This window comes from Homarus americanus, unplaced genomic scaffold, assembly GCF_018991925.1.
Source record: "Homarus americanus isolate GMGI-L3 unplaced genomic scaffold, GMGI_Hamer_2.0 scaffold11151, whole genome shotgun sequence".
NCBI classification, from domain to species: domain Eukaryota; kingdom Metazoa; phylum Arthropoda; class Malacostraca; order Decapoda; family Nephropidae; genus Homarus; species Homarus americanus.
Window position 1 is genome coordinate 344,043 of NW_024737446.1, and position 22,572 is coordinate 366,614.

Genomic DNA, 22,572 nt, shown 5'->3' on the forward strand with positions numbered 1-22,572 from the left:
CAACACTTCCAACCCATGAGCCTTCAAACCCATGAGCCTGGTACAACACTTCCCAACCCATGAGCTGGTACAACACTTCAACCCATGAGCCTGGTACAACACTTCCCAAAGAGCCCAAGAGCCTGGTACAACACTTCCCAACCCATGAGCCTGGTACAACACTTCCCAACCCAAGAGCCTGGTACAACACTTCCCAACCCATGAGCCTGGTACAACACTTCCCAACCCATGAGCCTGGTACAACACTTCCCAACCCAAGAGCCTGGTACAACACTTCCCAACCCAAGAGCCTGGTACAACACTTCCCAACCCAAGAGCCTGGTACAACACTTCCCAACCCAAGAGCCTGGTAAAGATTATTGACACATTGACTACTTCAACGAGGGTGGAAGGCAACGTTAAAAATAGAGGCGAGGAAGGGGAAGGAAGGAAAGGGGCCGAGAAGAAATAGAATTATTGGGTTAGGTTAGGTTAGGTTCATTTGATTCTTGCTCGTTTTCAGTCCTTTTTGGTTAGGTTAGGTTTGGTTGGGTTATGTTGGTTTGGGTTGGATTGGGATGGGATGGGATGGGTTGGGTTGAGTTGAGTTGGGTTTTGTTGGATTTGATTGTGTTAGTTTAGGTTGGATTCGATTGGGTTGAACTTAATCCTTTTAGACATTTAATAGAACCAAGAGAGTATTTTATGTGATGAGTCTAATGTTTAGCCTGATGTAAATGCACTCCAGTTAAGAGTACTGTACTGGTCTGTGTTACTTGATAAAACATTTAACTTATCTGATTCAGAGTTTTGTAAGTTGTTGAGTGAAGAAAAACCAATATAAAACCAGTGTCATATAGGATACAGCTTACAGAATATATATACAGTGAAATCTTTATTTAACAGATTATATATATGGAGAAGAAAGTCCATTATATCGAGGGTCTGTTATATGTGAAACCTCCATCTGAAGGATTCTATATACTGTAGCGAGACGTCTGTTATATGGAGGTTAGAGTTAATGATAAAGTAGGTCTGTACATGAGGGTAAAGTTTTGTACCAGGTTCTAATCCTTTACTGAATCATAAAAGTGTTGTAGTAAATTGTGATTCTTAATTGTATCATAAACAGAAATATTGAGTCGTGTTCCATGATTCTTATCTAACTCGGTATTTAGGTATTAAGGAATCTTACAATAAGATTCTATAAGGCGAATTATACCTTTTTATTTGAGGCATTTAGGGAAGGACTGCATGCATAAGTAATTTTCAATCCTTATGAACTTTTAAAGTAATGAAAAATCAAAAGGATATTCAGCATTTATTTACCAAGATGTACAGACAAATACATTTTATAAGTCTTTCAATCTTTTAAGCAATCTTTCACTATACAGTATTGTAAAGTGGCTGGAGTGAAGGCTAAACACAAACTCTTTCACTGTCATAACAAGGTAAATTATTCAACATAAAGAACAGAACTGCTCACAGTATTTCCCATCGATGGATTTGGTAGAAGAAAGAAAAGTTGCTCATCATCATTATTGTTGTTTTATGGCTATTTTCTACACTTCCTTGGTTTAGTTGTGTTTTATCTGATGGCATGGTGTCCCGGCTACCATCAGGCATATGTGAAATACTGTGCCTAAGTTTGAAGGCTGGATGCCCTTCCTATCACCAACCCACAATTACAGAGTGGAAACACATACCATAACCTGCTCCTAATATAGTATACCAAATAACAATCAAATACATATTAATTCTCATGCAATATGGTTTCATAAAACATATAACAATAATAATATATACAGTACTGTACTATTCACTTTACATATTCCTTGTTATGATACGGAAAGTCAAATAAACCTGAAAGCATCACTTGATATACAGTACTGTACCTATTTTGCATTAGTCATTGATTTGACCGGTTAAACCTAAAATACAGGACCTACCGCGATATTAACCATTAGATAAATATACAATATACATCTTTTATATTTGAAACCTTACACCATTTATTATTAGGAACTTACATGAATTGCTTATATTTAACACTTCGCGGTACTTTGTTTATCACAAGGCGGCCATCATAGCTAAGAGAGGCAAAGGTCCAGAAGTCTGCAGCGGACCATTCAACAGCATACACAGAGTCTTCATGGTCATCATAGATCTGGATAACTCCTTCCTCTGTCCCCTCACTCCTGTAACATACATCATAAAAAGGGAGTTTGTAAATATAGAATAGTAATGCCTTCATAGTTTCATACTTCTAAAAAATTTGGATCCTGTCAGACCTGCCAGAGTAACTTTCATATAATCTCTCATAAATAGGAGTAAAGTTTGAGTTTTCCTACATTTCATTCTGAGGTAATGATCACTAAATACTGTACTGTACACACATTTACTTGTACCAGCACAGTACAGTATATATGTTGTACAGTAGTGTGTTGTACTGTGTGTAGGTCTACATTCACCCTCTTTGATCAACCATTTGTTCTCTTAAGGAATACTGTATTAGTTAACCCTCTGGTACTCCTGGCCATGCTCCGAAATCTCAACCCCTCGCAGCCTTTCAATGCAATTAGCATCGGTAACAGAAACAGTTTATTCATTTAGTAAACACTGGGTAGAGTGATCCAGACCCAGATGCATCTGGCAGCCCAAGAGGCTAATGGGAGGAACTTAGGTGGTTGATAGGGCTGGTTCACTGTTGCCTTATTTCTGCTTATGGGAAGGGTGCTCTGTGTGAGATATGGCTGAGCGGGAGGTGTCACGCCAGCATTAGAGCGCTTAGAGACCTAATTATTCAATACTTAGACAAGAATCGGGATGTTGAGGCAATTGTACCTGTATATACCATCAATGAAACAGTACAGTACTTACTTTTCCCTCTCTTCTTTGCTGCTTTCTTCCTGATCCACCATAGTACCAAAAGGCTGAGAGGCAATGGATGGTAAGTTAGATAGAATAACTCTCTGGTCACTAGAGCAGGTCAGTACCAGTTGGTCGTAGGAAGCGTTGTATCGGACGCTCCAGACCCTGGAAAGAGAAACAGTTTAATTTTATATAGTAAAGCTTCCATATAATGCACTTTCATCTCTATATAATTCATTATATGGAGGTTTCACATGTAATGCACCCTTGATATAATGGACTTTCCTCTTTATATAGTCCATTAAATAGAGATTTCACTATAAAGTATGTAGACATGAATTGTGAACTAACACTCCATTATGAAGATGGTTACTATTTATGGCAAGAATAGGATTACACTCATGATATACCAGATTAGATAATTACTCTAAGCTTAATCTATTTTGTTTCAATCAGAAACAAGAAAAAGTCAGTTTTCATCACAGTTTAGAGAAGAATTATTGAAAAAAAGTAATGTATTTAAATAATATATTATACAGTATTGGGCCAACAATAACCTACAGTACAGTTCTGTCTCCCATTAATCTGTTGATGGACTGTGACTTACAAAAATATATAAATTATGGTAGATGTTAAGATGAAAATAAAAGTTCTAAAACATAGGACAAGAGTCCATCTATCAGTACACACTGTAGTAAGTCAGAGTTTTCAACTACGTAAATACTCTATTTAATTTACTCTTGTTGATGTTATTCTGCTAGGATGTCACCAATGCATTAAGGAACAAGTATCAATTCAAAATGCACAGATTCATTACCAAGTTTATCACTCACCTTGGGAAGGAGAGAAAGTTCTACTATACTTTGTATTTGTAAACTTAGAGAAGGCATTAAACAGGGTATTAGGTGAAGTAATGAAGTGGGAAAGTTTGGGGTCTAAGAGTACTGTATCTTGTGTGAAAGGTGTTATATAAAGGGCTAAAAAAAACGGTGAGGAGAGTGAGGAATTCAGCCTGTTTGAACTTTAATTTAATTCAGACAAGAGACATGACCTGGTCTTCTGACACTATGAAGTACAGGTAGTTATTCTATTCTAATAATAACAAAAAAGCTTTTATCAATTTTAGCAACTACCCTGTATACAGAACTGCTACAAGACCAACACTTTTATTATTACAAAGGCCACGACAAAAAGTAACCCATTAGTTTGCCTTTTCGTATTTGATGATTTAGACAGATTCATTAACCTCTTGAACAGTATACAGGGTCCCCTCGGCACTCAATAAAATCATCTTATGTCAGCCAAATAAAATATTAAAAGTGACGTACCCATAGTGAAGGGGTCAGTGTACTAACCTGCTGTGTACGGGATCCCCTCAGTGAAGGGGTTAACATGTATAACTTACCAGTGTGAGTGGTCGCCAAGTTCTTTGAGAGGCTGATGAGTGTTTCTAATATCCCAGAACTTGGTCTTACAATCATCCCCACATGTGGAGAGGTAGTACTGCATGTTGGGGTTAAAGTCCAGATCTCTGTAAGGTAAAGCAATGAAATTTAAGAAGGTAGAATAATTTTCTTATACAAATTTCCACATATTAAATGAAAGTAAATGAGAAATTGGACGATCAGGCAACTGGCTCAGTTAATAATGTACTACAGTACTGGGGCTGAAATATCACATACTGTACATCTTGTTGATAAATAAATCAACTATCTGTTGGCAAATAAATGCCAACATTTAATATTTTAAAAACATAAGTTTTTTAAAAATACTTATATACTGTACCATAGATGCCTCGGTGACATCCTCATAGTAATGTTTGTACAACTGCAGCAGTACTAAGTATAATTGAACTGGCAATGGGTTGCAGCAGATAATGGATGATTTCTTGTTGTGGAAAAACGTGTGCCCAGCTCCACCATTCTTAGATGTGTAATGTGCCTTCAGTACTTGCATAGTGAATCACATTTAAGTCGGCAGGCGTGAATATACAAGAGAACATAACCGTAAAGAATCGTTGAAATTAAATTACACGGTGAACAGAATACTTGACTGACCTTACAAGCTGTGTGTGTGCTCCCTCAACACACCAAGATGGCTTCATGGTGCGAACATCCCAGGCTCGTACATTAGACCCATGAGTGGCAGCAACTTGTGAGCCAAGCTGATGGGGATACCAGCGCCCAGTCCCCAGACTCACACTCCCTCGGCCTTCCACAGTAACTTCTCCTATTATCTGCATTACAGTGAGACCTCTACAGTATTTAACGGATTATATGGAGAGGAAAGTCCGTTATATCGTGGACCTGTTATACGTGAAACCTCCATCTAACCAATTATATAGAGATTAAGGTCCGTTATATTTTAAAACCCCATCGAACGGATTACATGGAGAGAGACGTCTGTGTTTCACTATAATCCTATAAAACAAATTACTACATTTGTATATAAGATTTCCAAGTAATTTACAGTTACGTTAATCTTGGTTTTCTATTTTTATTGATCCTAATTGTTCATGATCAGTTCACTCATTTTTGCTCTCATTTTATGGTGACTGTAAGAGAACAATAACACACTGAAAGCTTATTTGGAAACTAAAACATTACAAGTGTTGAAGAATAATGATATAGGTTAGGAAAATAAGGAAACATGGGGGTAGTAAAAAAAAAAGTTCATTATTTTCACATAGTTTCATCATTACTTACGGAAAAAAATATGAAAATAAGTCTCACCTTGGCTGACTTCCCTGCAGCTTCAATGTCCCAGTAATAGAGCCGATTGTCGACTAGTGTGACCAGACGTGAATCATACTCGGGCGCCCACACAACCGACCACGCCTGAGAGCCCAGCCCGTGGACGGGAGAACCGGGGATCTGGGGGTCGCCTCTACAGGTCCCGTCCAAACTGCATAATTTTTCTACTTGTTCACCGCCGGTCCTGTCGAACATAACATTACTGAAGTGTTTTAATATTCCAGGAAGTTCCATTAAGTAAATACTACAGTAATTTAATATTTATACATAAAACTACGATTTTCCTTAATGTTATCGTCTTGTAAAAGATGAAAATCTAAACTTTTTAAATACAGTACATAAAGTATAGTACAGTAGTCTTAAAGGTACAGGTATCCTTTGATTTACAACAGCTTTATTTATAATATTTTGAATTAAATATACAGATAGTAAAAAATTGGCTTTATTTTTATTTATGATATTTTGGGGGGTGGAAAAGATGTCATTATCCATTACAGTGAAACCTCTATTAAACAGACTACTACTGTACAGTACAGTAATATCTCCGTTAGCCAGAATCCCTCAAACCTGGAACTCTCCAATAGCCGGAATTGAAATTTTCTCGGAAAATCGTTCCCAAAGCCGGAATTTTCTGGGAACAATTTCTCAAGAACACACCCCCCCCCCGTCTAATGGTTTATATGGAGAGACTGGTCCAGTACGTGGAGGCCTTACTGTACAAATGTAACATGTGTGTCAGTTTGATGCAGCACACATATATATATATATATATATATATATATATATATATATATATATATATATATATATATATATAATATGGTAATGACAGTACTGTATTTAAAAGACAACAGAATTTTTTTACTCCACCTCCTCCATAATTTACGACAACTCTCCGGTTACTTATAGCAATTTGTAAGTGATTTAGCTTTTTAGAGATGTCAGGAAAGTAATCAATAAGTGAAAGGAGTAGCATGTAAGTGGTAAGAGATCCCAGAAAGTCATCACTTGAAATATTGAGTTGGAGCTGATAAGGCAAACTGAGGCCGACAAAATAACGACAGCCTACGGTAGAGTTTTTGGACTACCTCAGTCGAGTGCATTAACTATTGTATTAAGCTGTTGCCTAAATATAATGAATTTTCAAAACAAACAAACAATAACATAAAATATCCCTACAAAAATAAGACGAGACAATGTAAACTTTACCAACAAAGGTTCATAAAATATTATCAAAAGTCAGTACAGTATAACCCATTGAAGAGTTATTGGACTGCCGGTGATCCTCTCTCAATGACTCCAGTATGAACACAAACAACGAATGACTGTTGACTCTCCTCACCGTGTATCATCAAGCACGCCAGACGAGGATCCTTCAAGAGGGAGTCTCCATATTGCTGCCCCAAATTCACCACAATAATCTTGTGCTGTTGATATGATGATTAAGAATAAATATAAGATTGGCTCGTGAAACACTATTTTATGGCCAAGATGAGCGGTCTATAATATTCAGCATCACTGAATCCCCAAGACAATATTTACCTTATCATGGCAGTAGTATAAATAAATTTTCTTTCTAACAATGAAATCATTATAAAAACTGGTACCTATCCACTGCCACCTGAAGCATAAAGAAGTTTCCATTGATGTCATCTTTGTCTCTGATCACCAGTAAGTTAAGTGTCAGGAAGAAAAACTCTTAACTAAACTCCAGCAAATACAGCAAATACAGGTCCCTAAGGTGACAACTGTTACCACTGTATTAGCCTTTGTCATATTACAGCTTTATTAAACCCATTTTTTGGACAACTCAACTGGCATCAGCTTCACACTTAATTATTTTACATAGCTATATTTACATTCACAACCTTTTATCAAAGAAAGTATTTGTACGGTACTGTAGATGCGTTATGTTCTGTACTCACTGTTATTATAGACGGTAGCAATTAGATCTGGACTCTGTGGAGCAGCAACAATCCTCCATACTTCCCCAGCAGGGTGTTCAAATGTTTGTTTAGTTACCAAACTTGTGTCATCATCAAATTCAATGAGTTGAACCTGTCAAAGTAAAAAATTAAAATAGAGAAAATTAAAAGCTTATGATTTTCTATCATCCTCAAGAGATGTACTATGGAAGCAGCACCCAGGATCAATATTCAGTTGAAGGAATTTTAGTCTAATAACCTTTCCTATGTAAATCACCGTTTCTTGACAAAACATCTGCTCAAACACTTAGGATACTGTACCAGTAATATGACTGACAAAAATGAAACAAGAAAGTTTCATCACTGACTGAGAAATTTTCTCCAAGATCTGCCGAGGTTGGATGTTTTCAATTTACTCTTTGTTGCACAGTTCTGTATTTAGAGACATTCACAATGTTGTACAGTACAGCAGAGAGTGAATTATAGTTATAATTACAGTACAACTACAGTATTATGTACTTATAAAGGGAGCAAGAGAATCACGAGTTATTGACATCAGGTTTTGGGCATAATTTCTAAATCAAAATTTCTGTCGGGAAAAGTTTTAATATAAACGTTTACTTACTTGATTAACTCTTCTTAAAGACTGAGTTCCCACAAGGAAATTAATTTTTTCTGTTTCAGCAGCATGAGCGGCCAATGCCCGAGCCTGTAAAGTGATACTGTAGTTAGTTATAGGATACAGTGAAGACATGTAACACTTATTAATCACATTAGTATTTTCTTGCTGGTTTAGTACAGAAGCATGGATGAACAAAAGATCACTAGTACTGTAACTGGTAAATGTGAGTCTTATAGTGAAACAGGGCGATCACCACTGTATGAACTACTGTATTAGCTTTGTGTGTACAGTAAAACCTCCATATAACGGATTTCTCTTCATATAATCCGTGATATGGGAGTTTCATATCTAGCGGACTCTCGACATATCGGATCTTCGTCTCTTGAAAGTTCATTAGATGGAGGTTTCACGTGACAGACCCTTAGTATAATAGAGTTTCTTCTCCAAATAATCTGTTAAATAGAGATTCCACTGTATGTATTGCCTAACTAATAGGGTACCAGTACAGTACTACTTTTGATGTCAGACTCACGGGAAAGAACCACTTTAGGGAAATTTTGTTTAGGAAAAAACTTGTTTCTTACTTCATGAATAAAAGTAAATGGCTGAAGGAACTGCAACTTTCCTAGTTTGGGATTTTCTAATGTTTTCATCCTCTCCACAATGCAGGAAGCTATCAAGTAAGCCACCAATAATTGTTTTTGTGGGTGCCAAGAAACAAATAGTGATTCTTAGATATTAATATTTCCATTTAATCAACATGAAAACCGGCAGGAGCGGCAGCTTAATTTATATACTCAGTAACAATAATATTATAGTATTAATAATAAAAACATTGATAATATACCAAAAAAATTAAAAGGATTTATGGCAATTAAAGTATTATTAGTTCGGCAATATTACCTTAATGGCGATTCATACTTAAACAAATGTAGACTTTTTTCCCACAACGACGTAAATGATTTAGTATTGTAGATAAGATAAACCAGCAGAACTACCAACTGCACTTCCTCGGACTAAAACGTGTTTGTTTTTTGGCCATCTTACCTTATTGGGGTGGTTGGTGGGAGGAGATGAAGCAATTACGGGGAGAAAATGATGAATTAGCTAGAAAACAATAGGAAATAAAAGTGAACAGTTTGGCGTTGGTGCATGCAGAGACAGTATTTTTATTATAAATAACTACCTGACCTGACCTGCCAATCTGGGGATGGAAGTTTATTATTTTAGGTTTAAGTTGGTTGGTTAGGCTCAACTTGGTACAGTATTTCAGTATTGGTCATTCGGGAATCTTGGGAATTTAGCTTAGGTTAGATATAGTTCCTAGGTTCTGTGGTTAGGTTAAGTTAGGTTAGTTGGTTTAGGTTGGTTGGGTTAGGTTAGAAAAACATAGATTGTGCATCTAAATAAAGGGATGACGGTAACTGAAGTTTTACTGTCAAATTTTCATTTTATTGTTATCGTTATCAACAGGAGGAGGAAGGCGAACATGGCACTCTAAGATGGAGGGTCTGAGTGGCACACATCGTTTACATTTTCAACAAAAACAAGTCAAAGCAATTGAGAAGTTACAATTCCTCCAGCCAGTTCCTTCTACTCATGAGGTAAGAAACAAGTTTTATTTTATTCACATTTCTTGTTAGGCAGTTCCTTCCAACGAGTCTGAGAAGTAAATTTTCACCAGAATAATTATCATTATCGTATATTCATCTACTATATATGGATGTTTTACTATGTCCTACAAGTGTTCTTAATTACTATCATATTTGTTTTTAATATTTTGTGTTCAGTTCGTTAATAACATACCTGAAAGTCCTCCAGACCATAGATAACTGGAGCGTCGTCCATTTTACTCAACTTCCTTCAACCTTTGTGCAGTTTAAAACATTTCTTCTCCCCATTAATTGTTTGTTAGAAATAAGTATAACTATTACTTCACGTGTTGTCTCAGTAAGTGCTGTATGACTCTGGTAAATAACAAATGTTTATCTTGTGGTCAGTTAGACGTGTGTGTGGACTCTACCGTTCTCTGTCATGTTAAGACTTGGTCGGTGAGACGTGTGTGTTACCTTTACGTTTTCTTTTATTTAGAGAGGTAGGTTTAATAGCTACGGCCTCTATTAGTTCTTGTAAAGCTATTGTTTCCTGACAACGATAAACATGACTGCAAAACATTAATTATTTTAAGTGACAAGATTGTTATAAATTATTGCTTGTGTCTAGCCTTCTGTACACCAGGCGGGACAGTGAACAGGTTATGGTGTAGTGTGTTAGCTTAGATTGATTTATTTGTTCTTAAGACCTGTCCACCTTTGGCAGGGTCAAGAGTGACATTCCCCAAACTTTCAATGTCACCAATGTATTCTAGTGTTATTAATTTATTATGATTACAAAATATATTGTAAATATATCACAGTTAATTTTGAGCCTCCCAGTTGATGCCACACTCATTCATCTTGATATTTGTCCTAATGTAATTGACTAACCGGGACACAATTCTTTTTGCCCTCATCTGTAAAACAATAACATAAAAATTATGATATATTTAGATTAATAACTCCATATGTGTAGTCATAGGGTTTTATACAACAGTTTTTGGATACGTGAGATTGTGTTGGTTTGGGTCATTAAGTTATGTCTAGTATCTTAAAAATGAATTGATGGCGTTTTTAAAGACTTGTTTGTGGCTTAGCTTGTAAGTTTAACCCTTTCGCAGTGGGAGGTCACCCTAAACTGAATAAAATCATCTGGCTGTAGCCAGAATGGCAAGTGCATCGAATGCGGCTAAAGGGTCAAGTCTTCAGCCGAGGAAATTTTAGACAAGATGCAAGGTTCCCATAACTTTTTTCTAATGGTCCAATAAGGGCACCAATTTACTGTGCAGGAGGCTCAGTTCAGTGGTTCATTTAGCCTACATCACTGTTATTGACTAAGAAAATTAACATTATCATAGTCAGTTTAGTTTGATGGCATTTCAGGCACCATCTAACAAAGTAATATCTCCTGGGTCAATTTTTCATCAACCTACTTCCTGAAATTATGACTTTCCAAGCTCATTATAATTTAGTGCTGAGATCTGTCATATTAGCTTCTTTCCTGATGTACATAAATGGGTTAACACAGACACTTGTTTGAACTACTTCTGACGAGGAAATTTTTAATGCAGTTTAAGGATAATAAATTAAGTTAAGGGTAATAAATTAAGAGTTAATAGTGTGTACTTTCTAATTGTTCAAACAACAAGCTGTACATGCACCCAGTTAAGAGCACAGTGAGGGACAAACACTTGGACATTATGAGCCAGCCGCCTTCCATCTACTGTACATGGAGTGCGGCTCAGACACAATATTGAATAGGTACTGTACCTGTGTTGTAAATTGGTAGTTAAATATTTACTTAACATAAAAGATATAAAGACTGACATGGAAACAGAATTGCACTTACAATGTATATAAATCATTGTTAATTATAAACAAACCCACTTGAGTTTCCTCTTCATTTATTTGCTTATATAATTGTAGACTTACAAATGATACACACAAATGAAATTTGTACATATTAAACCAAGTTTGAACATTTTCTTGATGATACAACACTGTCATCCATCATTCAGATATATTACATTTGTATGCTTCTTCTACCAGATGTTTTCTCATGTATTTTTTACTGCTATCACTGTCTCCCACCTCAGTAGCCTAGTACAGGAGTGTTCCTTGCAAGCTTCTCACTTCTATGATACAGCTTATAAGATATACTGTACTTGAAGCTTGCTCGATTTTGCACCACAGTCTTCCACAATTCCTTCTGTAACACTGTTACATGCAACATTTTTTTTTTTTTTGCAAAACATCTCACATTTTTCACTAAGAACTGTAAAAGACATCCGTGTTTCCAATTCACATCTTTGTCAAACTCAACATTTCCTACCACAATAACTTTATTTGCAGTTACATCTTTTGTTGATCTACTCTTGTGTCACAACAAACATCTTTCACTTTAACAAAGTTGAAAGCAAAACTCTGAACTTGCTCATATTTGTGTCTCAACTCCTTGTTCCCATTTTTGGCAACCATAGAAGTTGTAGCTACCTGCTCTCTTTTACAGCAGCCTCTCTCTTTTCCCATATAATTTCTCTTCCAAAACTTCTAATGTCAACTATCTTAGGCATTATTACCAAGCATCAGCCAACCTTCATATGGCACAGATTATGATGCCAAAATACCACAACCTACATCACGGGACCTTCCCAATGAGTTGTTATATGTTTTTACATTCTTGATGCATCAGTTCATCCAGGTACTGTACGTGCATAAAGGACAAAGTTTATAGATGACATTTGGTGTGATTCATCATAACTACCCTAAAGTCTAATAAATAAATTAAAGACTATGACAACAAATTCTTCAAAAAATTTTGTACAATTGTGACTGTACATCAGGTACAACATACTGTACATAGTGTCGTCTTTCTTCTTCCACAACTGATCACACCCTTTATATGATGACGCTCGGCTCCGTACACGATATGTGAAGTTTTGTGTGTCAGTCTATTGTACCATTTACAGACAGATGTGGGTGTTTGTTTACAGTAGTTGTATCTATTACACAAAACCATCATTATTTCCAAAGTACTGAATAATACGTACTGTACTGCAAAAAATCTCATAGTATAAAAATAAAATTGCTCCCACTTTTATACAAAAACAATGCAACAAGTTGCCTTCTATATTGCACTCTTATATGCAAAAACCTTTGGCAATAACTAGTAACTGGAATTATTAAACATTTTAAAATTCCCATTGTAGGACTTCCTCTGTGCCTGATTTAGCTTATAAAGGTGTAAAACTGTACAATAAGTCCATACTTTAACTACTGTAACACTACAGTAAATAATGTGTGCTCTTATCCTTAGTCTATAGTTGATGTTTGTCTTACATAAGTTGTTATTTCTTTAAGGTATTACAGCTTGATGATTCTATTAGCACTCAGTTCCTTAAATCTGAATCCCATTTGTGAAAATATTTAGATTCCATAGTCAATGAATGAGAATTTGGTTTAACGGGTCTAGTGTTTAAGGATATGAAAATACGATGAATGCGCTTCTATTTGTTTTAATGAGCAAAATTTGAGTGCTGCAGCCCACATTATTGTTCATGTTGTTGGGCCAGTCATGCTTTGTTATTGTTTAAACAGCCAGCCAAGTGTGTGAACTTGTAGATTCATTTTCTACAGTGTACTCTGGGATGAAGTTAGTGGCAAGCTAACTCAACCTGGCTAGCCAGTGAGCCCAGACAACTTACGGTAGCTGCATCTGCTTATCACCAGTTCTCTGCCTTGTAAAGTGTGCTCCTAATACCCTGTAATGAATAAGACAGAATGGATGTCTATGGTGATTGGACTCTGATGTAAATGTGTGGGATGTTTGTAGAGCGTTGGGGTCAGTGTTATCAACAGTGTGCACATTTAACAATCTTGTTAATTCCTTAGATGCAGAGAGAGAGAGAGAGAGAGAGAGGAAGATGTCCCCTCTACCCACTTACCATCTACACCTTCAACCATCAACACTGGGCCAACACAAGCAGTGTGTGTCTTCAGTTCTGGTAAGTACCCCGTTCAGTGTATGAAAACAATGTTTACTCTTTGTTATGTTAGGTTTTAGTATTGAAATTCTTTGGGCTGGAGAGCATCTAAGTTTGTACTATGGGCTGATATTGGGTAAAAAAATTTTGGGCTGGAAAGTATTTCAGCTTTTTACTTGGGATCCTATGGGAAAATGTGTTCCATTGAACAAGATTTCCCCCTGACGCGCACTATTTCAGGAACTCATATTACTTGTTAAGCGGAACCTTACTGTGTGAGATACAGTAATCTTATAGAGGCACTACTGAAACCTGTGAGGAAAACCAAGGGATTATTAAATATTTCAGAGACAGATTTACGTCACCATATTTAGCATTGCGAATTTGATTATTTGACACACATCTTACACCCAAACACTTCTCCTGGTAATGTAAGGAACATCCTGAGGCATTGTTTCTCCACACTAGTGTTTACACGCTTATTTTCCTTTACCTTACTTGTATCTGTTGTCATGTCTTGGAGAAGAAGTTAAAGACCATTTCATTTTCAAGCTAACTAGAAAACACAGTAAATATACTGTACTATACTGTACACCTTTAATAGGCAAAAGGCTCGGGCTTGGCTGTTTTGACTTAAAACGTTCTGCTTGTGCAGATAAAACCCTAGATAATTCTGACACACAAAACAGGTAGATCCATTCTACTCTGGTCCGTACAATATAAAAAAATTATTTTGTTTCTCCACAAACGTTACCTAGAAATTTAATTAAAGTTCATTGTGACCCAAGCTTGAAGTAAAATGTGACTTAATGATTACATAGTGGTGTAGCTCTACAAAATGGTTCGTTTATAAATACTGTACTGTATATTTATCTTGTATTACCCTAAATTGTACTGTTTTCTATAATTGTCAGTAATATTCTCAATATCATCATATTTTACTCAGATAAGAGTCAGAGACCTTAAACACGTAGACAAAACTGAAGAATCTAAACCAGTTTCTCAAATTTTTAATTGGTCAGTTGTGGAAATGTGTTCCCACACCCCTGTGGTAACCCGTGCCTCCAAACATCAGTGTCACAGAACTGTATACTGTATCACTATTTATGAATGGGTTGGTATTGGTCGTGTGATGATGGACGTGATTGGTGGATAGGTTTGCTATACAGTAGGTCATATAGTTTGGCTGTCTGGTGACACGGGTTACCACAGGGGGTGTAGGAACACATTTCCGCAACTGTACCAGTATTAATTTAAAATCTGAACTGTTTGTAAATACAGTGTCTTGGCTTTAAACAGTGCCAGATATATACTATACTGTATGTTCTGGATGACTTTCAGTTGTGTCCATGTTATAATTTTGAATGAGAAATCAGTCTGCAGACACTGTACAGTACTACAACCTGACCATATAGTTAGGCTTCCTATCTTCATCATGGACGTGTGATTCTGTACTAAATTATTCATCCCACCCAGAAAACTTTACTGACAAATTATTTTCTCAACTTTAAAAATTCCAAACAGCTTTGAAATAGCCATTATAATGAGCTAAGACTAAATGTGGCATAGTATTATTATATTCACTCTACCTGAGACCTTCATAATTATCATAAATCTGTATGATCTATGATTCTACAATATAGTTTAATTATATTATTATTGTCTAACATGAAAACTTTTTGTTTGAGCAGAAACTTCAATAATATCAACAAAATAAGTACAGTTTAAAATGTTAAGGCAACTCTTAATTAAATTACTTTGTGACCTCAAGTTGTGCTTGTTGCCTCCAAGGCATAATAAATTAATTAAAAAAAGACTTCACAATTTAAAAACTGTTGAATGTCAAACTCTCATATGAAAGAGAACTATGTAGTCTTCCTACACATACACACATATGCACACACACAAACAAACACACACGAGAAGCTTATGGTGCACGTGTGTGAGTGTGAGAGACTACATTTGTATTTTGTAAGCTGTTTGTGTGAATAACAAGATGTATCACTCCATTGTAAAAGAGCTAATTTGTTTGCCAAGAATAATAATTGTAAATACAGTATATAAAATAAGTCCATAAGTAAGGTATTACAGTATTTGTTTCTCTTCAATTGAGTTTGACAAGTTGGTTCATCTTTCTATTACAATGTTGTGTTGATCACATCAGTTGTCTTAACAGCCACATTAATGACTCATTCAAAACATTTTCAAACACTGGACAATAAAGTCTTATGCAATTGTAAAGGAAAGTTAAGACGTGCTTCACACCAACACTTATACCTGGTACAGCGACTACTGGTGTTTGTGATGTGTGGCAACTCACATTGTTTACTTCATATTAAAACTCCTGAAATGACCCTAAGGAACCTCACAATAGTAACCAGACTAAGGATGCTAGATAAGCATTGCACACAGAAGCCACACCTCAGCCACTGTACCAGGTATAAGTGCAGGTGACTGTACCTCTGGCTGGCAGGATTATTCCCAACATCCATAATAATATTTTTCATGTTGTCTTTCACCAAACTTCATCATTTTACAAAATATTTAAAAAAAAATTTTCTCGATATGGTTACACTATTACAAAAATAAACTGTTAATACACATGGTAATAGAGTCTGCCTGGGAGCCAGATGGTGATGACATACATACAGTACACTTAAGTACCTGTAGTACAAAGTGTAGTGAACCTGAGACATACACTTAAGTATAGTGAACCTGATCACATAGGAACTGTTAATATTGTTTTACCTGAATCACAGTTACTGCCACCATTCTGAAATTACACTGTGTGATTTATTCAAGGAGTTACATTCTTACTTACACATTTTATATGCAAACAGGTTAAAAATATTTCAGAATATTGGCAAAATCTGCACAGAACTTCACACAATGTTTCCTATATAATTCAAAATGGTCTTAATAAATTACACAGGATAACTCTGAAGTTTTAGGAGATTTATTAATAATTAGCATCCTATTGTATAGTGTTATACTGTGTACTGTGTATATACTGCATAACATATGCATAGTATATTTAGTGTTGTACCGTGTTACAGTACACAGTAATATACTATACAGAACTGTACTTGTACTGTACATAATGTTATACAGTGTACAATACTGTATATACATGTATATTGTAATTGTATAATATATACTGTATAATACTGTATACAGTATAAACACAGTGTAGTATATACAGTAATAACAAGTACAGTACTTACATGACTGCCTATTTTTATGAACTCTGTAATTTATATTAATGAAGTTTACTGAATGTACAGTACAGTGATATCCCCGTTAGCCAGAACAATTGGTGCAGAACACTTCCAGGAATGAGAGATTTCCGGATAACGAGACGATTCTCTTGAACCCGGAAAAATATCCCTCATCCCTGGAATTTTCCAGCTAACGGAAAATTTTTCTCGGAATTTCCAGAAAATGCTCCTGAATTTCATCTCTCAAACCCGGAAAAAACTCCTCCATCCCCAGAATTTTCGTGCCCCTCGGAAAATCGTTCCCAAAGCCGCAATTTTCCGGAAAATTCCGGCTTTGGGAACAATTTTCATAGAAAATTTAAATTCCGGCTATCAGAGAGTTCCGGGTTTGAGTAATTCCGGCTAACGGAGATACAGTATTACTGTATTTCTGAAGCCTTGAGAGAAGACCGTCCTGTAGACAGTTACTTGTGTTAACAAAAGCTTGTGAGCAACTGTTGGGATTTAGCCAAAGTGTATTAAGAAAAAGATGATCACATGGGTGGGCCTTCTGCTGTTCTTACATTTTCATGAAAATATTAAATTTTTTTGATGTTGTATTAGCAAATGTCTTTATAAAGTCTTCAATAATTTGGTTTACTTAATAACATTTTAAAACTTGGGAGTTTATGCAGCCAAACTTGCTTATTCTTATGATTATTTTGATTATTCAGAAGGCTGCTTGCAGTCATGTAGAGTACAGTATGCATAAACCTGAGCTTAACGCCCGGAGTTTTAATCACCCTCTTCTGTAGACGGGCGTCATTGTGTTTACAACCACAGTTTTGAGTCATAAAGGTACAGTACAACACTCAACAGGGAAGTGTGGAGATAAAATGAAGTAATTCCAATGTTATAAATTTATTTTACCACCACACTTCCCTGTTGAGTGTTGTACTGAACCTTTGTGACTCAAAACTGTGGTTGTAAACACAATGACCCTCGTCTACAGAAGAGGGTGATTAAAACTCTGGGTATAAATGTGTTGGTGCAGATATCCACAGGATAAAGCACTTGGTACTAACGGTAAATGGGGAAGTAGAGGTAATGTATTAGAAGGGAATTCATTCACCGTGACAAACTATCAGTGACTAATAATTATGCTAAAACTTACATAAATAATATGAAGCCTAAAAGCAAATTTCATTACAATAAATGAACAATTGGCATTGAAAATACAGTTTAGATATTATAGATACAGTACAGCACTGTATTTCTAAAATGTTTGATGCTACAGTGTATCTTCTTAAAATTCTCCAATATCAAGTAATTTCTCCTTAAAAGCTCCTTTTTTAATAATGATGACATAAGTTACCTTTGTCCTGTATATAATTCATTTACAAAGATATTTTTCTAGGTGGATTTCAGTCTCAAAATGTAGAAAGCATTTAGTGACAGAACAAATACTAGGTAAAAATTATTTGGTGGCAGATCTAAGCTGAAAGTTACAATGTATTGTACAGTAAATACAGTACAGTACAGTACAGTACTGCATACACCTTTTTTATGGAGAGTGGAGCAAGTTTTAGTGTTTTGGGAAGAGTACAACTGGTTCCTAGTGAAAGAAGAACTTCATCCAAATTGCATAATGGACCAATAGTTGTTCAACATTTTTATGGATAAGGTTGAACAAGATCTGAAACAGGAGTGATGGAGGTTAGGTTAGGTTAGGGCAGTGCAAGTTTGGTTAAGAATAATGCAGAATGCAAATGGGAGGTGAGTCAGTTGCTGTTTGTAGATGACACTGCTCAAGTGGCTGATATAGAAGAAAAGTTTTAAAAAATTACTTGATAATGGACTGGGAGGGGAACACATGGAAGTATTCACGATGGAAGTAATGTTTTTCCTGTCACAATATGTATTATGTCTTGGGTTGCTAATAAATCCTAATATGATTAAGATAGAAGACCGCTTTGATTTTATTATTGCAGTACCGTATTTGTTTTACCTATAAATTAATACAAATTGTAACTTTTGGTTTTCTAAGTAAATGGCATGAGTTAACATCACTATGGTCATGGTTCCTAAACACAATAGTAAACACTGAGAATGATCCAACATCTTCCAACATAATAACAATTCTCCCATCATTATTTTCATTACCATCATCATAACAACGTCAGAAGGAAAGTAACGTTGCAGTATTGTCTTAAGGGAACGTCTACAAGGAACACCAGCTTAAACATTGCCTTAAGTTGATGTTCCCCTAAACTCGTGGATTTGCTATGGCCTTCATAGTCTGGCAGTTGGAGATAAAAACCTGTTTTAAAGTACCGTGTCTTGTTGTTTCTAGTAGGTTGGGTTGGGTTAGTTTAGGTAGGGCAGATCTTGTGGTTCACCAGTGCAACATGCCACCTTGTCACCGCTAATGGAAATTTAGTATAAAGAGAATTCTTAATTCCTGCCGTCGAAACTGAATATTGGCTCAAAAATGACGTTAATTTGATTTTAGTGGCAAATCCTATACAGTATTTTCAAGTGAAGGAACCAGTTCAACAAAAAGTATTCTGTGATATTCTAAATTAGGAAAACTTAACCAGATATTAACATAGAAGTATTTTGTGGTCTATGAAAATATTGGTACAGTACAATTAGATAATTTTTGTTCATAATCTGATATGTTGAATGTGAATTTGGCAGCCATTTTGAATTATTTTAAGACTACTATTTAATATTTGAACGAGACTTGAGGACAGTTGAGAATAGTTAGTTGATTCTAAGAGACAGAAATCTCTCCCTAAATAAATGAATACTCTACTGTTTAATTTAGAAAATCTATCATATTGATAATACAAATTGTGAAAAATAAAATTGTGCATAATTTCTGTACTTTTGTACATTATATCTAGACTCTGTATAGAAGCAGTTGACACGTTTAAGGAGGTTTATGGTTACAGTGTTCTTATATCAGAAGACAAGGAAAACAAATCTGTTGTCTCTGATGTAATACCCGGACTGTACAGTAGTCTGGACGTACCTTTGTTTTTCTTGTAAATGCAATAAATATTGTCACATACAGTACAGTATATTTGAGTGAAAAAGAAAAATATTTTTGTATTTTTGTTTTTTTTTCAAATACTGTATAGAAAAACTTATGATATCAAATGTCCAGTACTTATACTGTACTATACAGGGTACAGGTACATACTTAGTTTTATGAATTCCATATTTCATTCCTGAATACAAGTGAGACTGTACCTGTAAGCTTGTTTGTATGTAAAAAAAAACGATAATTTTGGACAAAAATAATATTTATGAGACTAATGAAACAAATATTAGTCTATGAAACATTTTAGCTGCAAACTTCCTCATGTGCTTCACTGAGTAAATCAACCTTATTGAATAAGTACTGTGTAGTGTACAGCAGAGAGATACAAAACCTTAGAGCATTGTTAACAACAGCCCGAGAACGTTTAGAGTGGAGGACTGTGGTCGCCAACCCTCAGATATAAGGACGGTACCTCACTCTGATTGAGTAAACAGTATTGGCAACAATTCATTTGCCATCGTACATTACCATATCAAAGTCTTTTTATAATAAGCAACAATTTTCAATGAGACAATTTCATTCCTGTAACTATGTGACCATAATCAAGTAGTAATTAACAGTCATAAAGACAGTAATATACTATACATACAGTATTAGATAAATGTCATGGCTTGAGGTGCAGTTCCTTATAAGATACAATACTGTTTTGTATCTCCTATTAAATATAACCAGCCCCGATCTTCTCTCCTGGGCTACACTCTCGTCTCCCCGAGCTCTGACTCTGGATCATCATTTCCTCTGCTCTGAAGATAAAAATATAAACCATTAATGCTTCATTTACAATAATTTCCTGTAAAAAATATACTTAAAAAAATAATATTTGTTGATTTACAATGAAAAATTACCCTGCTAAATACACTGGAACCTCTACTTAATGGACTACCTTGTACGTATATGGATACGGAAAGTCGTTATATCAAGGGTTTGTTACATTTAACGGATAATATGAAACAATAAGTCCATTATACAGGTACACCACCGAGAACTGATGGTCCGGCACCTCCTTTAGTCCGGACAGAATTATGAGAGGGGCACTTAACTTTCCTCCCTCCCTCCCAGCCAGGGTGAAGGTACTTTTAAGCTTAAAGTTTTTATCTTATAAAATGTAGCAGACTAGACTTAGCATAATATAATTTACATTGCTGGAATCCTTGTAAGATATTGATTAATTTGAGTATAAACATCACATAGTTTGCACAAGAGATAAACATTTTAGTCTAGTGTAGTACAGTACATTTGATTACAAAGTGTGTCCAGTAATGTTGCTCAAAATTATGTCTTTTTCACATTTAATTTACATTTAATATTCGTTTAATTTAAGTTTCTAGCAGTCCATGGTGCTTTAGAGACACAGGAGGTGTATAATTAGTGGGTCAGAGGCGTACTGTTGAATTATAATTACCTGACCTAGGTTGGTCCGGCAAAACAGATAATCCGGCAAGGCTTTGGAACCAAATGTGCCGGAAAATCGGTGGTGGACCTGTATAGAGGTTTCACTGTACACAGATATAATGTATCTTGGTGATGACTGAGAGTGAGTCTATTGGTGAAGATACTGCACCTAGTTATAATGGCTCCTGCTATACAATATTTATCACAAACATGCAGACAATAGTATATATGATCACATGCCATGAAAGACTTAATAAGTGCTGTAGTAGTATGATATAAACTAATAAGAAAATGATACTTATTTTTGTTGTTTTAAGGACAATTAAAACACCAAAATACCTGCAGATTCTCTATAAAACAAACACTAACATTGTATGAAACCTGTGTGTTTAGTTACCTTTTCTGGCCGCTGTGCACAGTCAGCTATAAGATGGTCCTCACTCTTACAGTAATGGCATCGTTTAGGCTGAGGTCCCATTGTACACTTGGCGGCAATGTGGTTAGCAAACTCACCACAGTTGTAGCATCTGTTAAAATCGGGGAATATAAGTTAATGTTGTTAGTTACATGTTAAATATGTGGGACTAACACAGCTTTTGGAAATGGTTATAGTGCTCAAGAGGATATTATCCAAGGTTTATAAGTTACAATAGGTACTGTACTGGTATCATACTAAGTTACAATAGGTACTGTACAGGTATACTAAGTTACAATAGGTACTGTACTGGTATCATACTAAGTTACAATAGGTACTGTACAGGTATCATACTAAGTTACAATAGGTACTGTACAGGTATCATACTAAGTTACAATAGGTACTGTACAGGTATCATACTAAGTTACAATAGGTACGATATTGTACTGGTATATAAAATTACAATTGGTATCCTAACATGACCTCAGATGACCCTGCTTGTCTTAATTTAACTTACCTCCTCTTAATGTGACCTTATATTTGTATAAACTCCCTTCAGTATTTTATTAAGACTTTAGTGACCTATCTTAAGGTATTGTGACCCGAATTGCCTTTTACCGAAATGACCGTAAACAGCCTCTCTCTTATGACCTATATTAACTTAGCATGACACTCTTAATCGTGTTTCCTTCACTACCATATGACCCTAATTACCCGCCATAACTTAGTGT

At 35.5% G+C, this 22,572-nt stretch overlaps 2 protein-coding genes across 2 annotated transcripts in view; both read right to left on the reverse strand.

The window, feature by feature from the left end:
* Positions 1 to 1,287: 1,287 nt before the first annotated feature.
* On the reverse strand, positions 1,288 to 10,189 carry LOC121873441 (EARP-interacting protein homolog). Its single transcript, XM_042377020.1, has 9 exons — positions 9,957 to 10,189; positions 8,154 to 8,237; positions 7,529 to 7,661; positions 6,946 to 7,030; positions 5,583 to 5,787; positions 4,908 to 5,086; positions 4,256 to 4,381; positions 2,860 to 3,015; positions 1,288 to 2,177 (listed from the first exon to the last, which is right to left on the reverse strand). Exons 1-9 carry the CDS (start codon positions 9,996 to 9,998, stop codon positions 2,006 to 2,008), a joined length of 1,182 nt encoding a protein of 393 aa, XP_042232954.1. The 5' UTR covers positions 9,999 to 10,189; the 3' UTR covers positions 1,288 to 2,005.
* A 10,537-nt stretch (positions 10,190 to 20,726) lies between these two features.
* LOC121873437 (protein lin-28 homolog) overlaps positions 20,727 to 22,572 on the reverse strand; it is a 37,216-nt gene continuing 35,370 nt past the window's right edge. Inside the window, exons 4-5 of the mRNA XM_042377016.1 lie at positions 21,824 to 21,953; positions 20,727 to 20,777 (exon numbers count right to left, since the gene is read on the reverse strand). Of these exons, the coding sequence (XP_042232950.1) occupies positions 20,727 to 20,777; positions 21,824 to 21,953 (181 nt within the window). The remainder of the gene's footprint in view (positions 20,778 to 21,823; positions 21,954 to 22,572) is intronic.